The following is a 23282-nucleotide window of genomic DNA, read 5'->3' on the forward strand; positions in this document are numbered from 1 at the left end:
ATGTATGATGTTCTGCTTTGAGACATTTTCTCTGATCAGCTGAAGGGAAAGGTATTAATGCTATAGTGATTGAACTCTACAGCATTTTCTCTGATCAGCTGAAGGGAAAGGTATTAATACTATAGCGATTGAACTCTACAGCGTTTTCTTGCAGGCTATGCAATAAGACTCCGTGCCAGGAAAGAGAGTGAGAGAGAGATTGAGGGGCCTTCCAACTCGGTACCACAGTTGAGTTGGGTGCCAATACCGTAACACTAGCACAATGGAAAGGTGTACGTACTGCGCACACTGTACTGTACACACTGCCAAGGCTTCTGTTCTTATTTTCCACTGCTGCCTGGAAAGCCCTGGAGTCTGCCTTGTTTTTGATTAGCACCGAGTGATGAATCATGACGGTATACAGTACAGTGGAACATGCCCTGGGACCTGGAATCACTCTACAGCTTCACATAGCCTGAACCTACTGTAGCAATGCCAACCGCCTCAACTCTGGTTACAGGTTCAACTGCATGTATAAACTGAGAATCTGTTTTGTAATCAAATGCACACTAAATATTGTTAGCTTCCTGCATGTTCAGTTGTGTCTGCAGTATTCTGAGTATGATGTACAGTAGTTTAGTGGTTCTCACCCACAAGCTACAAATTCTTGATAATGTCTCTTACCTCTGTTCCTTTTGGCCCTGGGGGTCCTTGTGGCCCTCTGGCACCTAGGAGTCCCTGCAACAGAGCAGGATACATGGTATGTCATACAAAACAGATGTGTTGCTATTATCGAAAACACACAAATGAAACCTCAGGAGTGGAAGATGCACTGAGGGTCAGGGTTGGAACCGGTTCAGGGAACAGAACAGCGGAAAATAAATACAGTTTTCGAGGAACAGAATCAGAACTGGGAACAAAAGTGATCTACTGTATATTGTTTTGGAACAAAACCATTATTTAAAAATTATGGGAACCGGTTAATTACGTACCACAACAAAAGCAACAAAGCACCTATGCAAAGCCCTCACTGTCACTCAGAAAGGTAATCCTGTGTCTGCCTGCCTGGCTGCTATCTGTCTGCCTGCCTGCCTGCCTGCCTGCCTGCTATCTGTCTGTCTGTCTGTCTGTCTGTCTGTCTGTCTGTCTGTCTGTCTGTCTGTCTGACTGACTGCCTGCCTGTCTGCCTGCCTGTCTGCCTGTCTGTCTGTCTGTCTGTCTGTCTGTCTGTCGTATGTCTGCCTGCCTGCCTGCCTGCCTGCCTGCCTGCCTGCCTGCTATCTGTCTGTCTGTCTGTCTGTCTGTCTGACTGACTGCCTGCCTGCCTGTCTGCCTGCCTGTCTGCCTGTCTGTCTGTCTGTCTGTCTGTCTGTCATATATCTGTCTGTCTGTCTGTCTGTCTGTCTGTCTGTCTGTCTGTCTGTCTGTCTGTCTGTCTGCCGAAACTCTTTGCCAGTATGTAGGCTACCTGCCCCTCACCCTACTACTACTGCTTCTGCAGCCTAATGTCGAGCTAAATGTAAAACATATATATATTTCAGAGGTTTAAAAACTGGAACTTTTTGGGGTTTCAAACCAGTTCAGAACTTCCACAGAACAGTGGAACCGAACAAAAATATGTTCGGTTCTGTTCAGAATAAAACAAATCATTTTGGTTCCAACCCCTGCTGAGGATGATGTATTTTGAATTGAGTTGTGGAAACAGTGCTTGTCTTTACCTTAGGTCCAGGAGGGCCGTTGGGACCTGGCACACCGATGTCTCCAGGAAAACCCTGAGAAACCAAGCAGGTTGGTTATTTGACGACATCATTAATCACAAGACTGATGTGATCATTTAGGTTTGATGCCACATCTAACATGACACACTCCTGAACACACCTGAATGTATTCAGTTTCTTTATATTCCATTCTATTACATCATACTTTCTTTAGATATGTGTGTACAGAAAGGGAGTGGAGGATTATCTACATAGGGTGCCTATATGCTTGTATATTGATATATATGGCAGGGTCAGGGTCAGACCCACACTGCCCCTCTTTTCTAAAAAAGACCTTATGGATTGACAATGATGAGAACAGAGAGCACACTGACCCTCTGTAAGACGGGGTAGGCAAGGTCAATACATCTGTATCTAAAGAGTGACAGGGCCTAGCTATGTTATATGAACCTGACGTAAAGGGGGTGATGGATAGAGATGTTGGCTGAAGACTGTCACACACCTGCCTCAGCATGGCATGGCCGGCTCAATTAAAACAAGGGATGGGGAAAGAGGTAGGAGTGTTGGTATGGGGAGAGGGTGAGGGGGAGAGAGGGAGGAAAGTTGGTGGGGGAGAGGATGAGAGGGAGAAGGAGAGGAGAGAGGGGGAGAGAGGGAGAGAGGGGGAGAGAGGGAGAGTGGGTGGAGAGTTGGTGGGGAGAGGAGGAGAGGGAGAAGGAGAGGGTGAGAGGGGGAGAGTTGGTGCCGGAGAGGAGGAGAGGGGGAGAGTTGATGGAGGAGAGGAGGAAGGGGAGGAGAGAAAGGGAGAAAGGGGGAGAGAGGGGGAGAGAGCGAGAAAGGGGGAGAGTGGGTGGAGAGTTGGTGGGGGAGAGAAGGAGAGGGGGAATGAGAGGGTGAGAGGGGGAGAGTTGGTGGGGGAGAGGAGGAGAGGGAGACGGGGAGAGTTGGTGTGGGAGAGGAGGAGTGGGAGAAAGGGAGAGTTTGTGGGGGAGAGGAGGAGAGAGAGAAGGGGAGAGTTGGTGGGGGAGAGAAGGAGAGGGAGAAGGGGAGAGTTTGTGGGGGAGAGGAGGAGAGGGAGAAGGGGAGAGTTGGTGGGGGAGAGGAGGAGAGGGAGAGAGTTGGTGGAGGAGAGGAGGAGAGGGAGAGAGTTGGTGGAGGAGAGGGAGAAGGAGAGGGGAGAGGGGGAGAGGGGGAGAGAGGGAGAGTTGGTGGAGAGTTGGTGGGGGAGAGGAGGAGAGGGAGAAGGAGAGGGGAGGGGGAGAGTTGGTGGGGGAGAGGAGGAGAGGAAGAAAGGGGGAGAGAAAGCTATGGAGATCTATCAGATTTACAGATGTGGTGTTTTAACAGGGCCAAAAAGAGTAAAATGGAGTGAACCTTTCTGGACTCTTTGATCTTGACAAGGCAACAAACAGTCAACCACCATAAAGTAGAGCTACAACATTTATAGGACGGATGGTAAAACAAGTGAGACATTGTTGGATTCAGTTTGATAAAAACTTAAAAGACATCTAGTCTGTGAGTCACATGATGTGCACACACTGAGAACATTACAGGATACGTTTGGATTAGTTTGACTTTCCAAATCCTATATATTCCTATATGCTAACCTGCTTTCTTGTAGATCTGCTAGACTGGGAATAAATCAGAACCAATGTGACACAGGGATGAAGGAAAGCTTACTGTATGTACTTTATTTCTGTGGTGGGTTTAGGGAGTGCTATCGATGTGGATCTGTGGTGCGTTTGAGTGCTATTGATGTATATCTGTGGTGGGTTTAAGGAGTGCTATTGATGTGGATCTGTGGTGCGTTTAAGGAGTGCTATCAATGTATATCTGTGGTGTGTTTAAGGAGTGCTATCGATGTGGATCTGTGGTGGGTTTAAGGAGTGCTATCGATGTGTATCTGTGGTGGGTTTAAGGAGTGCTATCGATGTGTATCTGTGCTGGGTTTAAGGAGTGCTATCGATGTATATCTGTGGTGCGTTTGAGTGCTATCGATGTGTATCTGTGGTGGGTTTAAGGAGTGCTATCGATGTGTATCTGTGGTGCGTTTAAGGAGTGCTATCGATGTGGATCTGTGGTGGGTTTAAGGAGTGCTATCGATGTGTATCTGTGCTGGGTTTAAGGAGTGCTATCGATGTGGATCTGTGGTGCGTTTGAGTGCTATTGATGTATATCTGTGGTGGGTTTAAGGAGTGCTATCGATGTGGATCTGTGGTGGGTTTAAGGAGTGCTATCAATGTATATCTGTGGTGGGTTTAAGGACTGCTATCGATGTGGATCTGTGGTGGGTTTAAGGAGTGCTATCGATGTGTATCTGTGCTGGGTTTAAGGAGTGCTATCGATGTGGATCTGTGGTGCGTTTGAGTGCTATTGATGTATATCTGTGGTGGGTTTAAGGAGTGCTATCGATGTGGATCTGTGGTGGGTTTAAGGAGTGCTATCAATGTATATCTGTGGTGGGTTTAAGGACTGCTATCGATGTGGATCTGTGGTGGGTTTAAGGAGTGCTATCGATGTGGATCTGTGGTGCATTTGAGTGCTATTGATGTATATCTGTGGTGGGTTTAAGGAGTGCTATCGATGTGGATCTGTGGTGCGTTTGAGTGCTATCGGTGTGTATCTGTGGTGGGTTTAAGGAGTGCTATCGATGTGTATCTGTGCTGGGTTTAAGGAGTGCTATCGATGTATATCTGTGCTGGGTTTAAGGAGTGCTATCGATGTGGATCTGTGGTGGGTTTAAGGAGTGCTATCGATGTGGATCTGTGGTGGGTTTAAGGAGTGCTTTTGATGTATATCTGTGGTGGGTTTAAGGAGTGCTGTCGATGTGGATCTGTGGTGGGTTTAAGGAGTGCTATCGATGTATATCTGTGGTGCGTTTGAGTGCTATCGGTGTGTATCTGTGGTGCGTTTGAGTGCTATCGGTGTGTATCTGTGGTGCGTTTGAGTGCTATTGATGTATATCTGTGGTGGGTTTAAGGAGTGCTATCGATGTGGATCTGTGGTGCGTTTGAGTGCTATCGATGTGGATCTGTGGTGGGTTTAAGGAGTGCTATCGATGTGGATCTGTGGTGCGTTTGAGTGCTATCGATGTGGATCTGTGGTGGGTTTAAGGAGTGCTATCGATGTGTATCTGTGCTGGGTTTAAGGAGTGCTATCGATGTGTATCTGTGCTGGGTTTAAGGAGTGCTATCGATGTGGATCTGTGGTGCGTTTGAGTGCTATTGATGTATATCTGTGGTTGGTTTAAGGAGTGCTATCGATGTGGATCTGTGGTGGGTTTGAGTGCTATCGGTGTGTATCTGTGGTGGGTTTAAGGAGTGCTATCGATGTGTATCTGTGCTGGGTTTAAGGAGTGCTATCGATGTATATCTGTGCTGGGTTTAAGGAGTGCTATCGATGTGGATCTGTGGTGGGTTTAAGGAGTGCTATCGATGTGGATCTGTGGTGGGTTTAAGGAGTGCTTTTGATGTATATCTGTGGTGGGTTTAAGGAGTGCTGTCGATGTGGATCTGTGGTGGGTTTAAGGAGTGCTATCGATGTATATCTGTGGTGGGTTTAAGGAGTGCTGTCGATGTGGATCTGTGGTGGGTTTAAGGAGTGCTATCGATGTATATCTGTGGTGCGTTTGAGTGCTATCGGTGTGTATCTGTGGTGCGTTTGAGTGCTATCGGTGTGTATCTGTGGTGCGTTTGAGTGCTATTGATGTATATCTGTGGTGGGTTTAAGGAGTGCTATCGATGTGGATCTGTGGTGCGTTTGAGTGCTATCGATGTGGATCTGTGGTGGGTTTAAGGAGTGCTATCGATGTGGATCTGTGGTGCGTTTGAGTGCTATCGATGTGGATCTGTGGTGGGTTTAAGGAGTGCTATCGATGTGTATCTGTGCTGGGTTTAAGGAGTGCTATCGATGTGTATCTGTGCTGGGTTTAAGGAGTGCTATCGATGTGGATCTGTGGTGCGTTTGAGTGCTATTGATGTATATCTGTGGTTGGTTTAAGGAGTGCTATCGATGTGGATCTGTGGTGGGTTTAAGGAGTGCTATCGATGTATATCTGTGGTGGGTTTAAGGAGTGCTATCTATGTGGATCTGTGGTGCGTTTAAGGAGTGCTATCGATGTGGATCTGTGGTAGGTTTAAGGAGTGCTATTGATGTATATCTGTGGTGGGTTTAAGGAGTGCAATCGATGTGGATCTGTGGTGGGTTTAAGGAGTGCTATCAATGTATATCTGTGGTGGGTTTAAGGACTGCTATCGATGTGGATCTGTGGTGGGTTTAAGGAGTGCTATCGATGTGGATCTGTGGTGCATTTGAGTGCTATTGATGTATATCTGTGGTGGGTTTAAGGAGTGCTATCGATGTGGATCTGTGGTGCGTTTGAGTGCTATCGGTGTGTATCTGTGGTGGGTTTAAGGAGTGCTATCGATGTGTATCTGTGCTGGGTTTAAGGAGTGCTATCGATGTATATCTGTGCTGGGTTTAAGGAGTGCTATCGATGTGGATCTGTGGTGGGTTTAAGGAGTGCTATCGATGTGGATCTGTGGTGGGTTTAAGGAGTGCTTTTGATGTATATCTGTGGTGGGTTTAAGGAGTGCTGTCGATGTGGATCTGTGGTGGGTTTAAGGAGTGCTATCGATGTATATCTGTGGTGCGTTTGAGTGCTATCGGTGTGTATCTGTGGTGCGTTTGAGTGCTATCGGTGTGTATCTGTGGTGCGTTTGAGTGCTATTGATGTATATCTGTGGTGGGTTTAAGGAGTGCTATCGATGTGGATCTGTGGTGCGTTTGAGTGCTATCGATGTGGATCTGTGGTGGGTTTAAGGAGTGCTATCGATGTGGATCTGTGGTGCGTTTGAGTGCTATCGATGTGGATCTGTGGTGGGTTTAAGGAGTGCTATCGATGTGTATCTGTGCTGGGTTTAAGGAGTGCTATCGATGTGTATCTGTGCTGGGTTTAAGGAGTGCTATCGATGTGGATCTGTGGTGCGTTTGAGTGCTATTGATGTATATCTGTGGTTGGTTTAAGGAGTGCTATCGATGTGGATCTGTGGTGGGTTTGAGTGCTATCGGTGTGTATCTGTGGTGGGTTTAAGGAGTGCTATCGATGTGTATCTGTGCTGGGTTTAAGGAGTGCTATCGATGTATATCTGTGCTGGGTTTAAGGAGTGCTATCGATGTGGATCTGTGGTGGGTTTAAGGAGTGCTATCGATGTGGATCTGTGGTGGGTTTAAGGAGTGCTTTTGATGTATATCTGTGGTGGGTTTAAGGAGTGCTGTCGATGTGGATCTGTGGTGGGTTTAAGGAGTGCTATCGATGTATATCTGTGGTGGGTTTAAGGAGTGCTGTCGATGTGGATCTGTGGTGGGTTTAAGGAGTGCTATCGATGTATATCTGTGGTGCGTTTGAGTGCTATCGGTGTGTATCTGTGGTGCGTTTGAGTGCTATCGGTGTGTATCTGTGGTGCGTTTGAGTGCTATTGATGTATATCTGTGGTGGGTTTAAGGAGTGCTATCGATGTGGATCTGTGGTGCGTTTGAGTGCTATCGATGTGGATCTGTGGTGGGTTTAAGGAGTGCTATCGATGTGGATCTGTGGTGCGTTTGAGTGCTATCGATGTGGATCTGTGGTGGGTTTAAGGAGTGCTATCGATGTGTATCTGTGCTGGGTTTAAGGAGTGCTATCGATGTGTATCTGTGCTGGGTTTAAGGAGTGCTATCGATGTGGATCTGTGGTGCGTTTGAGTGCTATTGATGTATATCTGTGGTTGGTTTAAGGAGTGCTATCGATGTGGATCTGTGGTGGGTTTAAGGAGTGCTATCGATGTATATCTGTGGTGGGTTTAAGGAGTGCTATCTATGTGGATCTGTGGTGCGTTTAAGGAGTGCTATCGATGTGGATCTGTGGTAGGTTTAAGGAGTGCTATTGATGTATATCTGTGGTGGGTTTAAGGAGTGCAATCGATGTGGATCTGTGGTGGGTTTAAGGAGTGCTATCAATGTATATCTGTGGTGGGTTTAAGGACTGCTATCGATGTGGATCTGTGGTGGGTTTAAGGAGTGCTATCGATGTGGATCTGTGGTGCATTTGAGTGCTATTGATGTATATCTGTGGTGGGTTTAAGGAGTGCTATCGATGTGGATCTGTGGTGCGTTTGAGTGCTATCGGTGTGTATCTGTGGTGGGTTTAAGGAGTGCTATCGATGTGTATCTGTGCTGGGTTTAAGGAGTGCTATCGATGTATATCTGTGCTGGGTTTAAGGAGTGCTATCGATGTGGATCTGTGGTGGGTTTAAGGAGTGCTATCGATGTGGATCTGTGGTGGGTTTAAGGAGTGCTTTTGATGTATATCTGTGGTGGGTTTAAGGAGTGCTGTCGATGTGGATCTGTGGTGGGTTTAAGGAGTGCTATCGATGTATATCTGTGGTGGGTTTAAGGAGTGCTGTCGATGTGGATCTGTGGTGGGTTTAAGGAGTGCTATCGATGTATATCTGTGGTGCGTTTGAGTGCTATCGGTGTGTATCTGTGGTGCGTTTGAGTGCTATCGGTGTGTATCTGTGGTGCGTTTGAGTGCTATTGATGTATATCTGTGGTGGGTTTAAGGAGTGCTATCGATGTGGATCTGTGGTGCGTTTGAGTGCTATCGATGTGGATCTGTGGTGGGTTTAAGGAGTGCTATCGATGTGGATCTGTGGTGCGTTTGAGTGCTATCGATGTGGATCTGTGGTGGGTTTAAGGAGTGCTATCGATGTGTATCTGTGCTGGGTTTAAGGAGTGCTATCGATGTGTATCTGTGCTGGGTTTAAGGAGTGCTATCGATGTGGATCTGTGGTGCGTTTGAGTGCTATTGATGTATATCTGTGGTGGGTTTAAGGAGTGCTATCGATGTGGATCTGTGGTGGGTTTAAGGAGTGCTATCGATGTATATCTGTGGTGGGTTTAAGGAGTGCTATCTATGTGGATCTGTGGTGCGTTTAAGGAGTGCTATCGATGTGGATCTGTGGTAGGTTTAAGGAGTGCTATTGATGTATATCTGTGGTGGGTTTAAGGAGTGCAATCGATGTGGATCTGTGGTGGGTTTAAGGAGTGCTATCGATGTATATCTGTGTTGCGTTTGAGTGCTATCGGTGTGTATCTGTGGTGGGTTTAAGGAGTGCTATCGATGTGTATCTGTGCTGGGTTTGAGGAGTGCTATCGATGTGGATCTGTGCTGGGTTTAAGGAGTGCTATCGATGTGTATCTGTGGTGGGTTTAAGGAGTGCTATCGATGTGTAGCTGTGGTGGGTTTAAGAAGTGCTATCAATGTATTTCTCAGATTGTTCAGTTTGCTTGGTGTGTTGATCCTGTCCTCTCAAGTTGGACTCTGTCCCCCAAGTTCACAACCTTATCTCAAGTGTTTAGCATTCATTCGACACAGGACAGTGGCTGACCTGGGGTTGGGAGGGAGGCAGCAGCCGTAGAGATACTATAGATAGTGAGCAGCAATAAAGAGGCAGTCTTAAGCACTACTCTGGACCTATGCCCATGATGATTTTAGTTCCTTACTGTGTATTCTCTGTTAGCTTATCTACTGTTTACAAGTGTCTGTCTCATGGACCAGGACAGGAGTTTAACATGACCTAGGGTTGGGAGGGAGGCAGCAGCCATGGAAATAGATACTAGGCAGTCATAAAAACCACTATGAGGCATTACACTGGACCTGTACCCGTGGTTTCTCCACACTGTCTCACCTGGTTGTGACAACCTGTGATCAACTACAAAGATAGATGCCATACAAAGGCACTATACGGCTATAACTATAGTTAATATAGATAAAGAGTGATGTGGGGCTGATCGTGTTGTATGGTGTTAGTGATAGTGTGTATCAGTTTACACCCTGATCCCAGACAGAACACAGGTAGTAGAGCAGACCGCCTCAGACAGTCTCAGGGCGGTTTCTCTATCCCGTCTCTGGGACAACTTGAAAACATCTCTGGCAAGTAAAAGAACAGGGATACAATATGGTCCCAACAGAACTACAATTTCAACTTGACTACAACAACAGTGTGTAGGAACACACTCTTAGATCAGAACGATATGTTTTTGTGATTGGTTCAGTTTGCATGGTTTACTTGTTTGACCATGTATAGCACTATATGACAGAAGTTTATGACATCATTTTATGACATCATATTGAGCTGTATCAGTAGCTCAATGACCATTAAAGCGGCAGAAACATAATAGCAGACATTTAACAGTGTGGCTTTAATGATGTCAGTGTTTTACCTCAGGACCTGGTGGGCCAGGAGGTCCCTGTGGTCCGATCTCACCCATTTTACCCTGTTAGAGCAGAGAGACATTAAACATTTTAAAAAGCACATCTTCTGTTTGAATTTAGAGCAAAGACACATGAAAACATCAACACAAAGTGGAAACATCAATGCCAAGCATCTCTCTCTTTTCTTCTCTCTCACTCTCACAAACAGACACCCACACACACACATAACGTACTGTATATTATATACACAAACAGACAGCTACACATGCATAACGTACTGTATATTATATATACAAACAGACAGCTACACATGCATAACGTACTGTATATTATATATACAAACAGACAGCTACACATGCATAACGTACTGTATATTATATATACAAACAGACAGCCACACACACACATAACGTACTGTATATTATATATACAAACAGACAGCCACACATGCATAACGTACTGTATATTATATACACAAACAGACAGCCACACATGCATAACGTACTGTATATTATATATACAAACAGACAGCTACACACACATAACGTACTGTATATTATATACACAAACAGACATGCATAACGTACTGTATATTATATACACAAACAGACAGCTACACATGCATAACGTACTGTATATTATATATACAAACAGACAGCTACACATGCATAACGTACTGTATATTATATACACAAACAGACAGCCACACATGCATAACGTACTGTATATTATATACACAAACAGACAGCTACACATGCATAACGTACTGTATATTATATATACAAACAGACAGCCACACACACACATAACGTACTGTATATTATATATACAAACAGACAGCCACACATGCATAACGTACTGTATATTATATATACAAACAGACAGCTACACATGCATAACGTACTGTATATTATATACACAAACAGACAGCTACACACACACATAACGTACTGTATATTATATACACAAACAGACAGCCACACATGCATAACGTACTGTATATTATATACACAAACAGACAGCCACACATGCATAACGTACTGTATATTATATATACAAACAGACAGCCACACATGCATAACGTACTGTATATTATATATACAAACAGACAGCCACACATGCATAACGTACTGTATATTATATATACAAACAGACAGCCACACACACACATAACGTACTGTATATTATATATACAAACAGACAGCTACACATGCATAACGTACTGTATATTATATACACAAACAGACAGCCACACATGCATAACGTACTGTATATTATATATACAAACAGACAGCCACACATGCATAACGTACTGTATATTATATACACAAACAGACAGCTACACATGCATAACGTACTGTATATTATATATACAAACAGACAGCCACACATGCATAACGTACTGTATATTATATACACAAACAGACAGCTACACATGCATAACGTACTGTATATTATATACACAAACAGACAGCTACACATGCATAACGTACTGTATATTATATATACAAACAGACAGCTACACACACACATAACGTACTGTATATTATATATACAAACAGACAGCTACACACACATAACTTACTGTATATTATATACACAAACAGACAGCCACACATGCATAACGTACTGTATATTATATACACAAACAGACAGCTACACATGCATAACGTACTGTATATTATATATACAAACAGACAGCCACACATGCATAACGTACTGTATATTATATACACAAACAGACAGCTACACATGCATAACGTACTGTATATTATATATACAAACAGACAGCCACACATGCATAACGTACTGTATATTATATATACAAACAGACACCCACACACACACATAACGTACTGTATATTATATACACAAACAGACAGCCACACACACACATAACGTACTGTATATTATATATACAAACAGACAGCTACACATGCATAACGTACTGTATATTATATACACAAACAGACAGCTACACACACACATAACGTACTGTATATTATATACACAAACAGACAGCTACACACACACATAACGTACTGTATATTATATACACAAACAGACATGCATAACGTACTGTATATTATATACACAAACAGACAGCTACACACACACATAACGTACTGTATATTATATACACAAACAGACATGCATAACGTACTGTATATTATATACACAAACAGACAGCTACACATGCATAACGTACTGTATATTATATATACAAACAGACAGCTACACACACACATAACGTACTGTATATTATATACACAAACAGACAGCTACACATGCATAACGTACTGTATATTATATACACAAACAGACAGCTACACATGCATAACGTACTGTATATTATATACACAAACAGACAGCCACACATGCATAACGTACTGTATATTATATACACAAACAGACAGCCACACATGCATAACGTACTGTATATTATATACACAAACAGACAGCTACACATGCATAACGTACTGTATATTATATATACAAACAGACAGCTACACATGCATAACGTACTGTATATTATATATACAAACAGACAGCTACACATGCATAACGTACTGTATATTATATATACAAACAGACAGCTACACATGCATAACGTACTGTATATTATATACACAAACAGACAGCTACACACACACATAACGTACTGTATATTATATACACAAACAGACAGCCACACATGCATAACGTACTGTATATTATATATACAAACAGACAGCCACACACACACATAACGTACTGTATATTATATATACAAACAGACAGCCACACATGCATAACGTACTGTATATTATATATACAAACAGACAGCCACACATGCATAACGTACTGTATATTATATACACAAACAGACAGCCACACATGCATAACGTACTGTATATTATATATACAAACAGACAGCCACACATGCATAACGTACTGTATATTATATACACAAACAGACAGCCACACATGCATAACGTACTGTATATTATATACACAAACAGACATGCATAACGTACTGTATATTATATATACAAACAGACAGCTACACATGCATAACGTACTGTATATTATATACACAAACAGACAGCTACACACACACATAACGTACTGTATATTATATACACAAACAGACAGCTACACACACACATAACGTACTGTATATTATATACACAAACAGACATGCATAACGTACTGTATATTATATACACAAACAGACAGCTACACACACACATAACGTACTGTATATTATATACACAAACAGACATGCATAACGTACTGTATATTATATACACAAACAGACAGCTACACATGCATAACGTACTGTATATTATATATACAAACAGACAGCTACACACACACATAACGTACTGTATATTATATACACAAACAGACAGCTACACATGCATAACGTACTGTATATTATATACACAAACAGACAGCTACACATGCATAACGTACTGTATATTATATACACAAACAGACAGCCACACATGCATAACGTACTGTATATTATATACACAAACAGACAGCCACACATGCATAACGTACTGTATATTATATACACAAACAGACAGCTACACATGCATAACGTACTGTATATTATATATACAAACAGACAGCTACACATGCATAACGTACTGTATATTATATATACAAACAGACAGCTACACATGCATAACGTACTGTATATTATATATACAAACAGACAGCTACACATGCATAACGTACTGTATATTATATACACAAACAGACAGCTACACACACACATAACGTACTGTATATTATATACACAAACAGACAGCCACACATGCATAACGTACTGTATATTATATATACAAACAGACAGCCACACACACACATAACGTACTGTATATTATATATACAAACAGACAGCCACACATGCATAACGTACTGTATATTATATATACAAACAGACAGCCACACATGCATAACGTACTGTATATTATATACACAAACAGACAGCCACACATGCATAACGTACTGTATATTATATATACAAACAGACAGCCACACATGCATAACGTACTGTATATTATATACACAAACAGACAGCCACACATGCATAACGTACTGTATATTATATACACAAACAGACATGCATAACGTACTGTATATTATATATACAAACAGACAGCTACACATGCATAACGTACTGTATATTATATACACAAACAGACAGCCACACACACATAACGTACTGTATATTATATATACAAACAGACAGCTACACATGCATAACGTACTGTATATTATATATACAAACAGACAGCCACACACACACATAACGTACTGTATATTATATACACAAACAGACAGCCACACACACACATAACGTACTGTATATTATATATACAAACAGACAGCTACACATGCATAACGTACTGTATATTATATATACAAACAGACAGCCACACACACACATAACGTACTGTATATTATATATACAAACAGACAGCTACACATGCATAACGTACTGTATATTATATATACAAACAGACAGCTACACACACACATAACGTACTGTATATTATATATACAAACAGACAGCCACACACACACATAACGTACTGTATATTATATATACAAACAGACAGCTACACATGCATAACGTACTGTATATTATATATACAAACAGACAGCTACACATGCATAACGTACTGTATATTATATATACAAACAGACAGCTACACATGCATAACGTACTGTATATTATATATACAAACAGACAGCCACACACACACATAACGTACTGTATATTATATACACAAACAGACAGCCACACATGCATAACGTACTGTATATTATATATACAAACAGACAGCTACACATGCATAACGTACTGTATATTATATACACAAACAGACAGCCACACATGCATAACGTACTGTATATTATATATACAAACAGACAGCCACACACACACATAACGTACTGTATATTATATATACAAACAGACAGCCACACACACACATAACGTACTGTATATTATATACACAAACAGACAGCCACACATGCATAACGTACTGTATATTATATATACAAACAGACAGCTACACATGCATAACTTACTGTATATTATATACACAAACAGACAGCCACACATGCATAACGTACTGTATATTATATATACAAACAGACAGCCACACACACACATAACGTACTGTATATTATATACACAAACAGACAGCCACACATGCATAACGTACTGTATATTATATATACAAACAGACAGCTACACATGCATAACGTACTGTATATTATATACACAAACAGACAGCCACACATGCATAACGTACTGTATATTATATATACAAACAGACAGCTACACACACACATAACGTACTGTATATTATATACACAAACAGACAGCCACACATGCATAACGTACTGTATATTATATACACAAACAGACAGCCACACATGCATAACGTACTGTATATTATATATACAAACAGACAGCTACACACACACATAACGTACTGTATATTATATACACAAACAGACAGCCACACATGCATAACGTACTGTATATTATATACACAAACAGACAGCCACACATGCATAACGTACTGTATATTATATATACAAACAGACAGCTACACACACACATAACGTACTGTATATTATATACACAAACAGACAGCCACACATGCATAACGTACTGTATATTATATATACAAACAGACAGCCACACATGCATAACGTACTGTATATTATATATACAAACAGACAGCTACACATGCATAACGTACTGTATATTATATACACAAACAGACAGCTACACAGGCATAACGTACTGTATATTATATATACAAACAGACAGCTACACATGCATAACGTACTGTATATTATATATACAAACAGACAGCTACACACACGCATAACGTACTGTATATTATATATACAAACAGACAGCCACACATGCATAACGTACTGTATATTATATACACAAACAGACAGCCACACACACACATAACGTACTGTATATTATATACACAAACAGACAGCCACACATGCATAACGTACTGTATATTATATACACAAACAGACAGCTACACACACACATAACGTACTGTATATTATATACACAAACAGACAGCCACACATGCATAACGTACTGTATATTATATACACAAACAGACAGCCACACACACACATAACGTACTGTATATTATATACACAAACAGACAGCTACACACACACATAACGTACTGTATATTATATACACAAACAGACAGCCACACATGCATAACGTACTGTATATTATATATACAAACAGACAGCTACACACACACATAACGTACTGTATATTATATATACAAACAGACAGCCACACATGCATAACGTACTGTATATTATATATACAAACAGACAGCTACACACACACATAACGTACTGTATATTATATATACAAACAGACAGCCACACATGCATAACGTACTGTATATTATATACACAAACAGACAGCCACACATGCATAACGTACTGTATATTATATATACAAACAGCATGAGGTAGATAAAGACTTGGCACTCAAAGCGTCAGTAGTGAGACTTCACTCTATTTGACAGTTGCCAGTGTTTCTAAGGAGGCAGGCAAGCTGTGTGTGGTTGGTATTGGGTTGTCAAAACCAATATTCATATGGTCTTCATGTGATGTGATGTTACAGGGACTGACTGCCTGGCGTCTATAGAATTAAAGTCTATGGTTGATCACATTATGGACTGTATTTTCTATACACAAAAAGAGACCCACACACAGGTGTTATAAATATGTTGCGTGAAGGATGGTTTAGTTTCAGGCAGCTACAGTATATGGGCTGTCAGTAACAAAGTGCAGGTATTTAAAGTCTAAAAGGTACAGGGTGTGTACTGGAGTTATTCCATGAATTAAGTGTCAGTCTAATGGGTTAAAATGACAAACACATATACATATACACACACATACACACACATACACACTACACACACACACTACGTACAGGTGGACCTGGTTTCCCACGGAGTCCAGGAGGTCCAGACAAGCCAGCAGCACCCTGGGAGTACAAACAGAAAAACACTTGTTTATTCTCCTACTCTCTCCATCACTCATTATATCACTCTCTTTTGTGTGTGTGTGGGTGTGTGTGTGTGCACGGGTGTGTGTGTGTGCATGCGTACGGGTGTGTGTGTGCGCGTATGCGTGCGGGTGTGTGTGTGTGCGTGCATGCGTAAGGGTGTGTGTGTGTGTGTGTGTGTGTGTGTGTGTGTGTGTGTGTGTGTGTGCGTGCATAAGGGTGTATGTGTGGGTGTGTGTGTGTGTGCGTGCGTGCATAAGGGTGTGTGTGGGTGTGTGTGTGTGTGTGTGTGTGTGTGTGTATGTGTGTGTTGTACAATGCAACATGGACCTGAGAGTGTTTAGTCTAACTGTCAGCTCTCTGATAAGCAGAGCTGAGTTCTATCATCTCCATCTGTATGAGTATTGATCATCAACGTATAGTAGCTTCATATCCCTATTGCATGTGCTGAACCCAACCCTAGCCTTCTATCGTTGCCTATACATTTGCTATGCATGTATGGTATGCTAGTTGGCTACAGCACTACATACATACAGTATGTGTTTGAAACTAGCATCACAGCCGTGTTGACTGAGTAAAGACCCTTATGATGCATCTGGAGAATGTCCTGCTCATGATAAAAACAAATCAGTTATTCAGACTGATGGGGAATGTGTTGCGGTCCTACCTTGTCACCTTGGTAACCCATCTCTCCCGGTTCACCCCTTAGTCCAGGTTCGCCCTGAATGTTACAGCGTCACAAGAGATATAATACAACCACCCTGCTTACATCAGAGGACAGCGTTAACAACACAACCATACAATCACACTGAGGAGGACACACAGTTTCCCAACCCTGTCCAGGGATTATGAGTGACATGTTTCTATCGAACCCATCCCATAGGAGATATATCACTCAATAGTTAAGCAGCATTCAAGACCAACAGTTTGATGGAGGAACTGTGTAATTGTTAGGAAAGTAAAACAAACTCAGACAGTTGTACTACAGAGCTGGAATGGGGAAACAATTAGCAAGAATTTACACAACACACTTCTATTTCTCATAGTAACAGCTACTGTACATTGACTACTGGCATGTACATTAGCAGTCAAAAGTTTGGACACACCTACTCATTCAAGGGTTTTTCTTTATTTTTACTATTTTCTACATTGTAGAATAATAGTGTAGACATCAACACTATGAAATAACACATATGGAATCACATAGCACCCAAAAACGTGTTAAACAAATCTAAATATATTTTATATTTGAGATTATTCAAAGTAGTCACCATTTTCCTTGATGACAGCTGTGCACACTCTTGGCATTCTCTAAACCAGTTTCACCTAGAATGATTTTCCAACAGTCTTGAAGGAGTTCCCACATATGCTGAGCACTTGTTTGCTGCTTTTCCTTCACTCTGCGGTCCAATTCATCCCAAACCATCTCAATTGGGTTGAGGTCGGGTGATTGTGGAGGCCAGGTCATCGGATGCAGCACTCCATCACTCTCCTTATTGGTCAAATAGCCCTTACACAGCCTGGAGGTGGGTTGGGTCATTGTCCTGTTGAAAAATAAATTATTGTCCCACTAAGTGCAAACCAGCTGGGATGGCGTGTCACTGCAGAATGCTTTGGTAGTCATGCTGGTTAAGTGTGCCTTGAATTCTAAATGAATCACAGACAGTGTCACCAGCAAAGCACCCCCATACCATCACACCTCCTCCTCCTCCATGCTTCACAGTGGGAATCACACATGCGGAGATCATCTGTTTACTTACTCTGCGTCTCACAAAGACATGGCAGTTGGAACCAAAAATTTCAAATTTGGACTCATCAGTCCAAAGGACAGATTTTTACCAGTATAATGTCCATTGCTCATGTTTCTTGGCCCAAGAAAGTCTCTTCTTATTATTGGTATCCTTTAGTAGTGGTTTCTTTGCAGCAATTCAACCATGAAGGCCTGATTCGCTCAGTCTTCTCTGAAGACTTGATGTTAAGATGTGTCTGTTACTTGGGCTGCAATTTATGAGGCTGGTAATTCTAATAAACTTAACCTCTGCAGCACAGGTAACTCTGGGTCTTCCATTAATGTGGCGGTCCTCATAAGTGCCAGTTTCATCATAGAGCATGATGGTTTTTGCGACTACACTTGAAGAAACGTTCAACGTTCTTGACATTTTCCAGATTGACTCACCTTCATGTCTTGAAGTAATGATGGACTGTCATTTCTCTTTGCTTATTTGAGCTGTTCTTGCCATAATATGAACATGGTCTTTTACTAAATAGGGCTATCTTCTGTATACCACACCTACCTTGTCACAACACAACTGATTGGCTAAACGCATTAAAGAAATGAAAGAAGTTACACAAATGAACCTTTAACAAGGCACACCTGTTAATTGGGTTTCTGTATAGCACTTTGTGACATCGGCTGATGTAAAAAGGGATTTATAAATACATTTGATTGATTGATTGAAATGAAATGTATTCCAGGTGACTATCTTATGAAGGTGGTTGAGAGAATGCCAAGAGTGTGCAAAGCTGTCATGAAGGCAAAGGCTGGCTACTTTGAAGAATCTCAAATCTCAAATATATTTAGATTTGTTCAACACTTTTTTGTTTACTACATGATTCCATATGTGTTATTTCATAGTTTTCATAGTAGGTGTGTCCAAACTTTTGACTGGTACTGTATATCAAATCATCATTCCTCTGTTCAGCTACTCCCATCCTATCCCATCATCCTCCCCATGTACTGGACACACACCCCACTCATACACACATTGGGCTAGGACATTCCCAGATACACTACAATAATATAAATATTTAGATCACCTTATCACCTTTCAATCCAGGCAGCCCCGCTTTTCCCGCCAGGCCCTGTCAGAGAGAGAACAAGAGAGGAGGGACTCCTCAGTGGCAGGCATTTTGAAAAGAGGACAGACAGAGGAAGATACAGGGGCCGATATAAGAAATGACTTACAGGAGAAGAGAGAATAAGAGGAGAGAAGAGAAGAGGAGAGAAGAGAAGAGGAAAGGAAAGAGGAGAGGATAGGAGAGGTGCAAGGAGGAGAGGAGAGGAGAGGAGAGGAGAGGAGAGGAGAGGAGAGGAGAGGAGAGGAGAGGAGAGGAGAGGAGAGGAGAGGAGAGGAGAGGAGAGAGGAGATGAGAGAGGAGGATAGGAGAGGAGAGGAGAGAGAAGGAGAGGAGAGTACAGAGGAGGGGAGGATAGGAGAGGAGCGAGGAGAAGAGAAGAGATGAGGAGAGTACAGAGGAGGGGAGGATAGGAGAGGAGCGAGGAGAAGAGAAGAGATGAGGAGAGTATAGATGAGGATAGGAGAGGAGAGGGGAGGAGAGAGGAGTTGAGGAGAGGAGTGAGGAGGAGAGGAAAGGAGAGAGGAGGAGAGGATAGAAGAGGAGAGGATAGAGGAGGAGAGGAGAGGAGAGAGGAGAGGAAAGAAGAGGAAGTGAGAGGAGAGGAAAGGAGAGGAAAGGAGAGGAGAGGAGAGAGAAGGAGAGGGGATGAGAGGGGAGAGAGGAGGGTCTGTCGTTACCATAGTTCCCACTATGCCAGTCAGTCCTCGCTGTCCCTCAGGCCCTGGGTCTCCCTGTAGAGAGAAGGAGCAGTAGGATAAGATACAATATACACACACACACACACACACACACACACACACACACACATACACACACACACACACACAAAGTATACAGTGTATATTATACATGCTCTGTTTTATGGGGACAGATTTTGAAGGACGTGTTTCAGAGGATTATTTTGACACGTGAATTCCTGTGAGCCAACACTAGCTATGATGACTTCCAAGCTGTTCCTGTGCTGACACTAAAGCGTCCGTTTGGGGTTAGGCCGCCCATGTGAGCGGACGCAGGACAGGAACATCACATCTAATTAGCTGCGACACGGAGATGGTAGGAGTGACCGGACACTGTGCTGCTGAACAAGGAGTCTTCTATTGCAGGCAGGCAGTTAAAGAGACACCTACTGTACTGTATGTTCTTTAGCAACGCACGGTTCATGATTAATTATTATTATAATAATAGTTCTAATCATTGTAATTACATTGACTTTGTTACTTATGATGAGGAAGATTATGATTATGTTGTGTGCCCTCTCTCCCATTCGGCAGACTGATGTAGCAGGTTATCTGTATAAGTGTAGCGTGGGACAGAGGGTCAGTTCTATAAGTGGTTCCATTTGTTCCATGTGTACCGGTGTGGGTCTGTTTCCCATTACTGTGCTTTGAGGGGACTGTCACCAGCACCCCCTCATCAGAGCCAGCCTGTACACCTGAACAGAGACCTCCGCCTCCTGCTGCTTAACCTCTACAACAAATTCCATCAGCCGCTGTCACGGAAACCATTTAGGGTTGTTCACATTGTAAAACATGAGGAGTACCTTGGTAAATCATGACTTGTATGAAGACTACGTAGAACATTACTATAAGATCAGCCGAGGATCAATTAGTGAAAGCAGTTGTAAAACATGGAGTGGTTTGTTAAATCATCTGTTGTATTTATGGAGACTACAGAATAACAGATAAGTGCAGCTGAGGATTCATTCTCCAGTTATTTCACCAGACATAGTGTTGGCTGTCAGTAGTTTGTTTTAAATAACTATTTTTCCTTACAACTCATCTTACGGTCAGAGGCCACATGAGAAATAGTTCCCCAGTTCTTGCACCAGCTGTGCATTCTCCCATCACAAGGATCATTAAACCATGACAATCAGTAAAGAATGATACACAATGGATGGCAGACCAAACCACACAAGACAACCAAGTCTGTCTGTCAAACACCAAGCAGACCTGATCCTCATGGCTGAACTTTAGAATCTAGCAGCATTCAGGCTCACTGCCACGACTTTGTTTATAAAGAAGCTCTCCAGAATTAGGTCACAATGCTTCAAGTAAAAATCTAGGAAAAAATATGCAGCAACAAGAAGAGTTTTGGAACAGAGCACAGAACAGGAGGCATGAGGAAAGAATGGAGGCTAGACAGGGTCTGGCCTGCATGTCTGTCTCCTGTCTGTCTCTCTCTCTGCATCCTGCATAAGGTTGGGGTGAGGTTGAAGTGGGGGGTGGTGGTGAGGTTAGAGAGATGAATATCAATCACATGAGGAGATGCCACCAATTTGTTTGAAATGTGAATTTAAAAGACTTCCTCACAGGGCGGGGCGCAGACAGGGTGACATGAGGAATCGGTCACCACGGCCACACTAGCCGGGTTCCTCTCCCATTAATGATGGCTGGAGGATATGTGATTCCAAAACCAGCGTGACGGAAGTGTCCCACATTCATAGAGCTGAATTCATATTTGTCTCTGCAGTGGGACCTACTTTCTCTGGGGCAAAGTGTCTGATGTAACAGAGCCCAGTAATGACAGCCATTACTGTAGGCACACTATGGTCATCATTTAAACAAACCACCTATAATGCTCTATAAGGCTTTATAGACCATTCGTAGAGTATTTGTAAGCAGTTGAAGTCGGAAGTTTACATACACCTTAGCCAAATACATTTCAACTCAGTTTTTCACAATTCCTGACATTTAATCTTAGTAAAAATTCTGTCTTAGGTCAGTTAGGATCACCACTTTATTTTAAGAATGTGAAACGTCAGAATAATAGTAGAGACAAAGATTTATTTCAGCATTTACTTCTTTCATCACATTCCCAGTGGGTCAGAAGTTTACATACGCTCAATTAGTATATTGTAGCATTGCCTTTAAATTGTTTAACTTCGGTCAAACATTTTGGGTAGCCTTCCACAAGCTTCCCACAATAAGTTGGGTGAATTTTGGCCCAATCCTCCTTACAGAGCTGGTATAACTGAGTCAGGTTTGTAGGCCTCTTTGCTCGCACGCGCTTTTTCAGTTCTGCCCACAAATTTTCTATGGGTTTGAAGTCAGGGCTTTGTGATGGCCACTCCAATACCTTTATTTTGCTGTCCTTAAACCATTTTGCCACAACTTTGGAAGTATGCTTGGTGTCATTGTCCATTTGGAAGACCCATTTGCGACCAAGCTTTAACTTCCTGACTGATGTCTTAAGATGTTGCTTCAATATATCCACATAGCTTTCTGTCCTCATAATGCCATCTATTTTGTGAAGTGCACCAGTCCCTCCAGCAGCAAAGCACCCCCACAACATGATGCTGCCACCCCCGTGCTTCACGGTTGGGATGGTGTTCTTCGGCTTGCAAGCCTCCCCCTTTTCCCTCCAAACATAACGATGGTCATTATGGCCAAACAGT

The 23282-nt window shown here is 42.1% G+C and overlaps 1 protein-coding gene across 5 annotated transcripts in view; it reads right to left on the bottom strand.

The window, feature by feature from the left end:
• The window catches only part of col24a1 (collagen type XXIV alpha 1), a 226054-nt gene that overhangs the window by 119664 nt on the left and 83108 nt on the right, over positions 1–23282 (bottom strand). For 4 of the 5 annotated variants that reach the window (XR_016496353.1, XM_036978599.2, XM_090236176.1 and 1 more), the window contains exons 15-21: positions 20566–20619; positions 19847–19891; positions 17697–17750; positions 16955–17008; positions 9960–10013; positions 1698–1751; positions 664–717 (exon numbers count right to left, since the gene is read on the bottom strand). Coding sequence is in view for 4 of the 5 variants with exons in the window: in XM_036978599.2 (XP_036834494.2) it covers positions 664–717; positions 1698–1751; positions 9960–10013; positions 16955–17008; positions 17697–17750; positions 19847–19891; positions 20566–20619 (369 nt within the window). In the remaining variant the exon portion in view is untranslated. The remainder of the gene's footprint in view (positions 1–663; positions 718–1697; positions 1752–9959; positions 10014–16954; positions 17009–17696; positions 17751–19846; positions 19892–20565; positions 20620–23282) is intronic. The other variant, XM_090236177.1, reaches the window with a different exon arrangement.

This window comes from Oncorhynchus mykiss, chromosome 5 (assembly GCF_057628025.1).
Source record: "Oncorhynchus mykiss isolate SJ-2025 chromosome 5, ASM5762802v1, whole genome shotgun sequence".
In the NCBI taxonomy this organism is placed as follows: domain Eukaryota; kingdom Metazoa; phylum Chordata; class Actinopteri; order Salmoniformes; family Salmonidae; genus Oncorhynchus; species Oncorhynchus mykiss.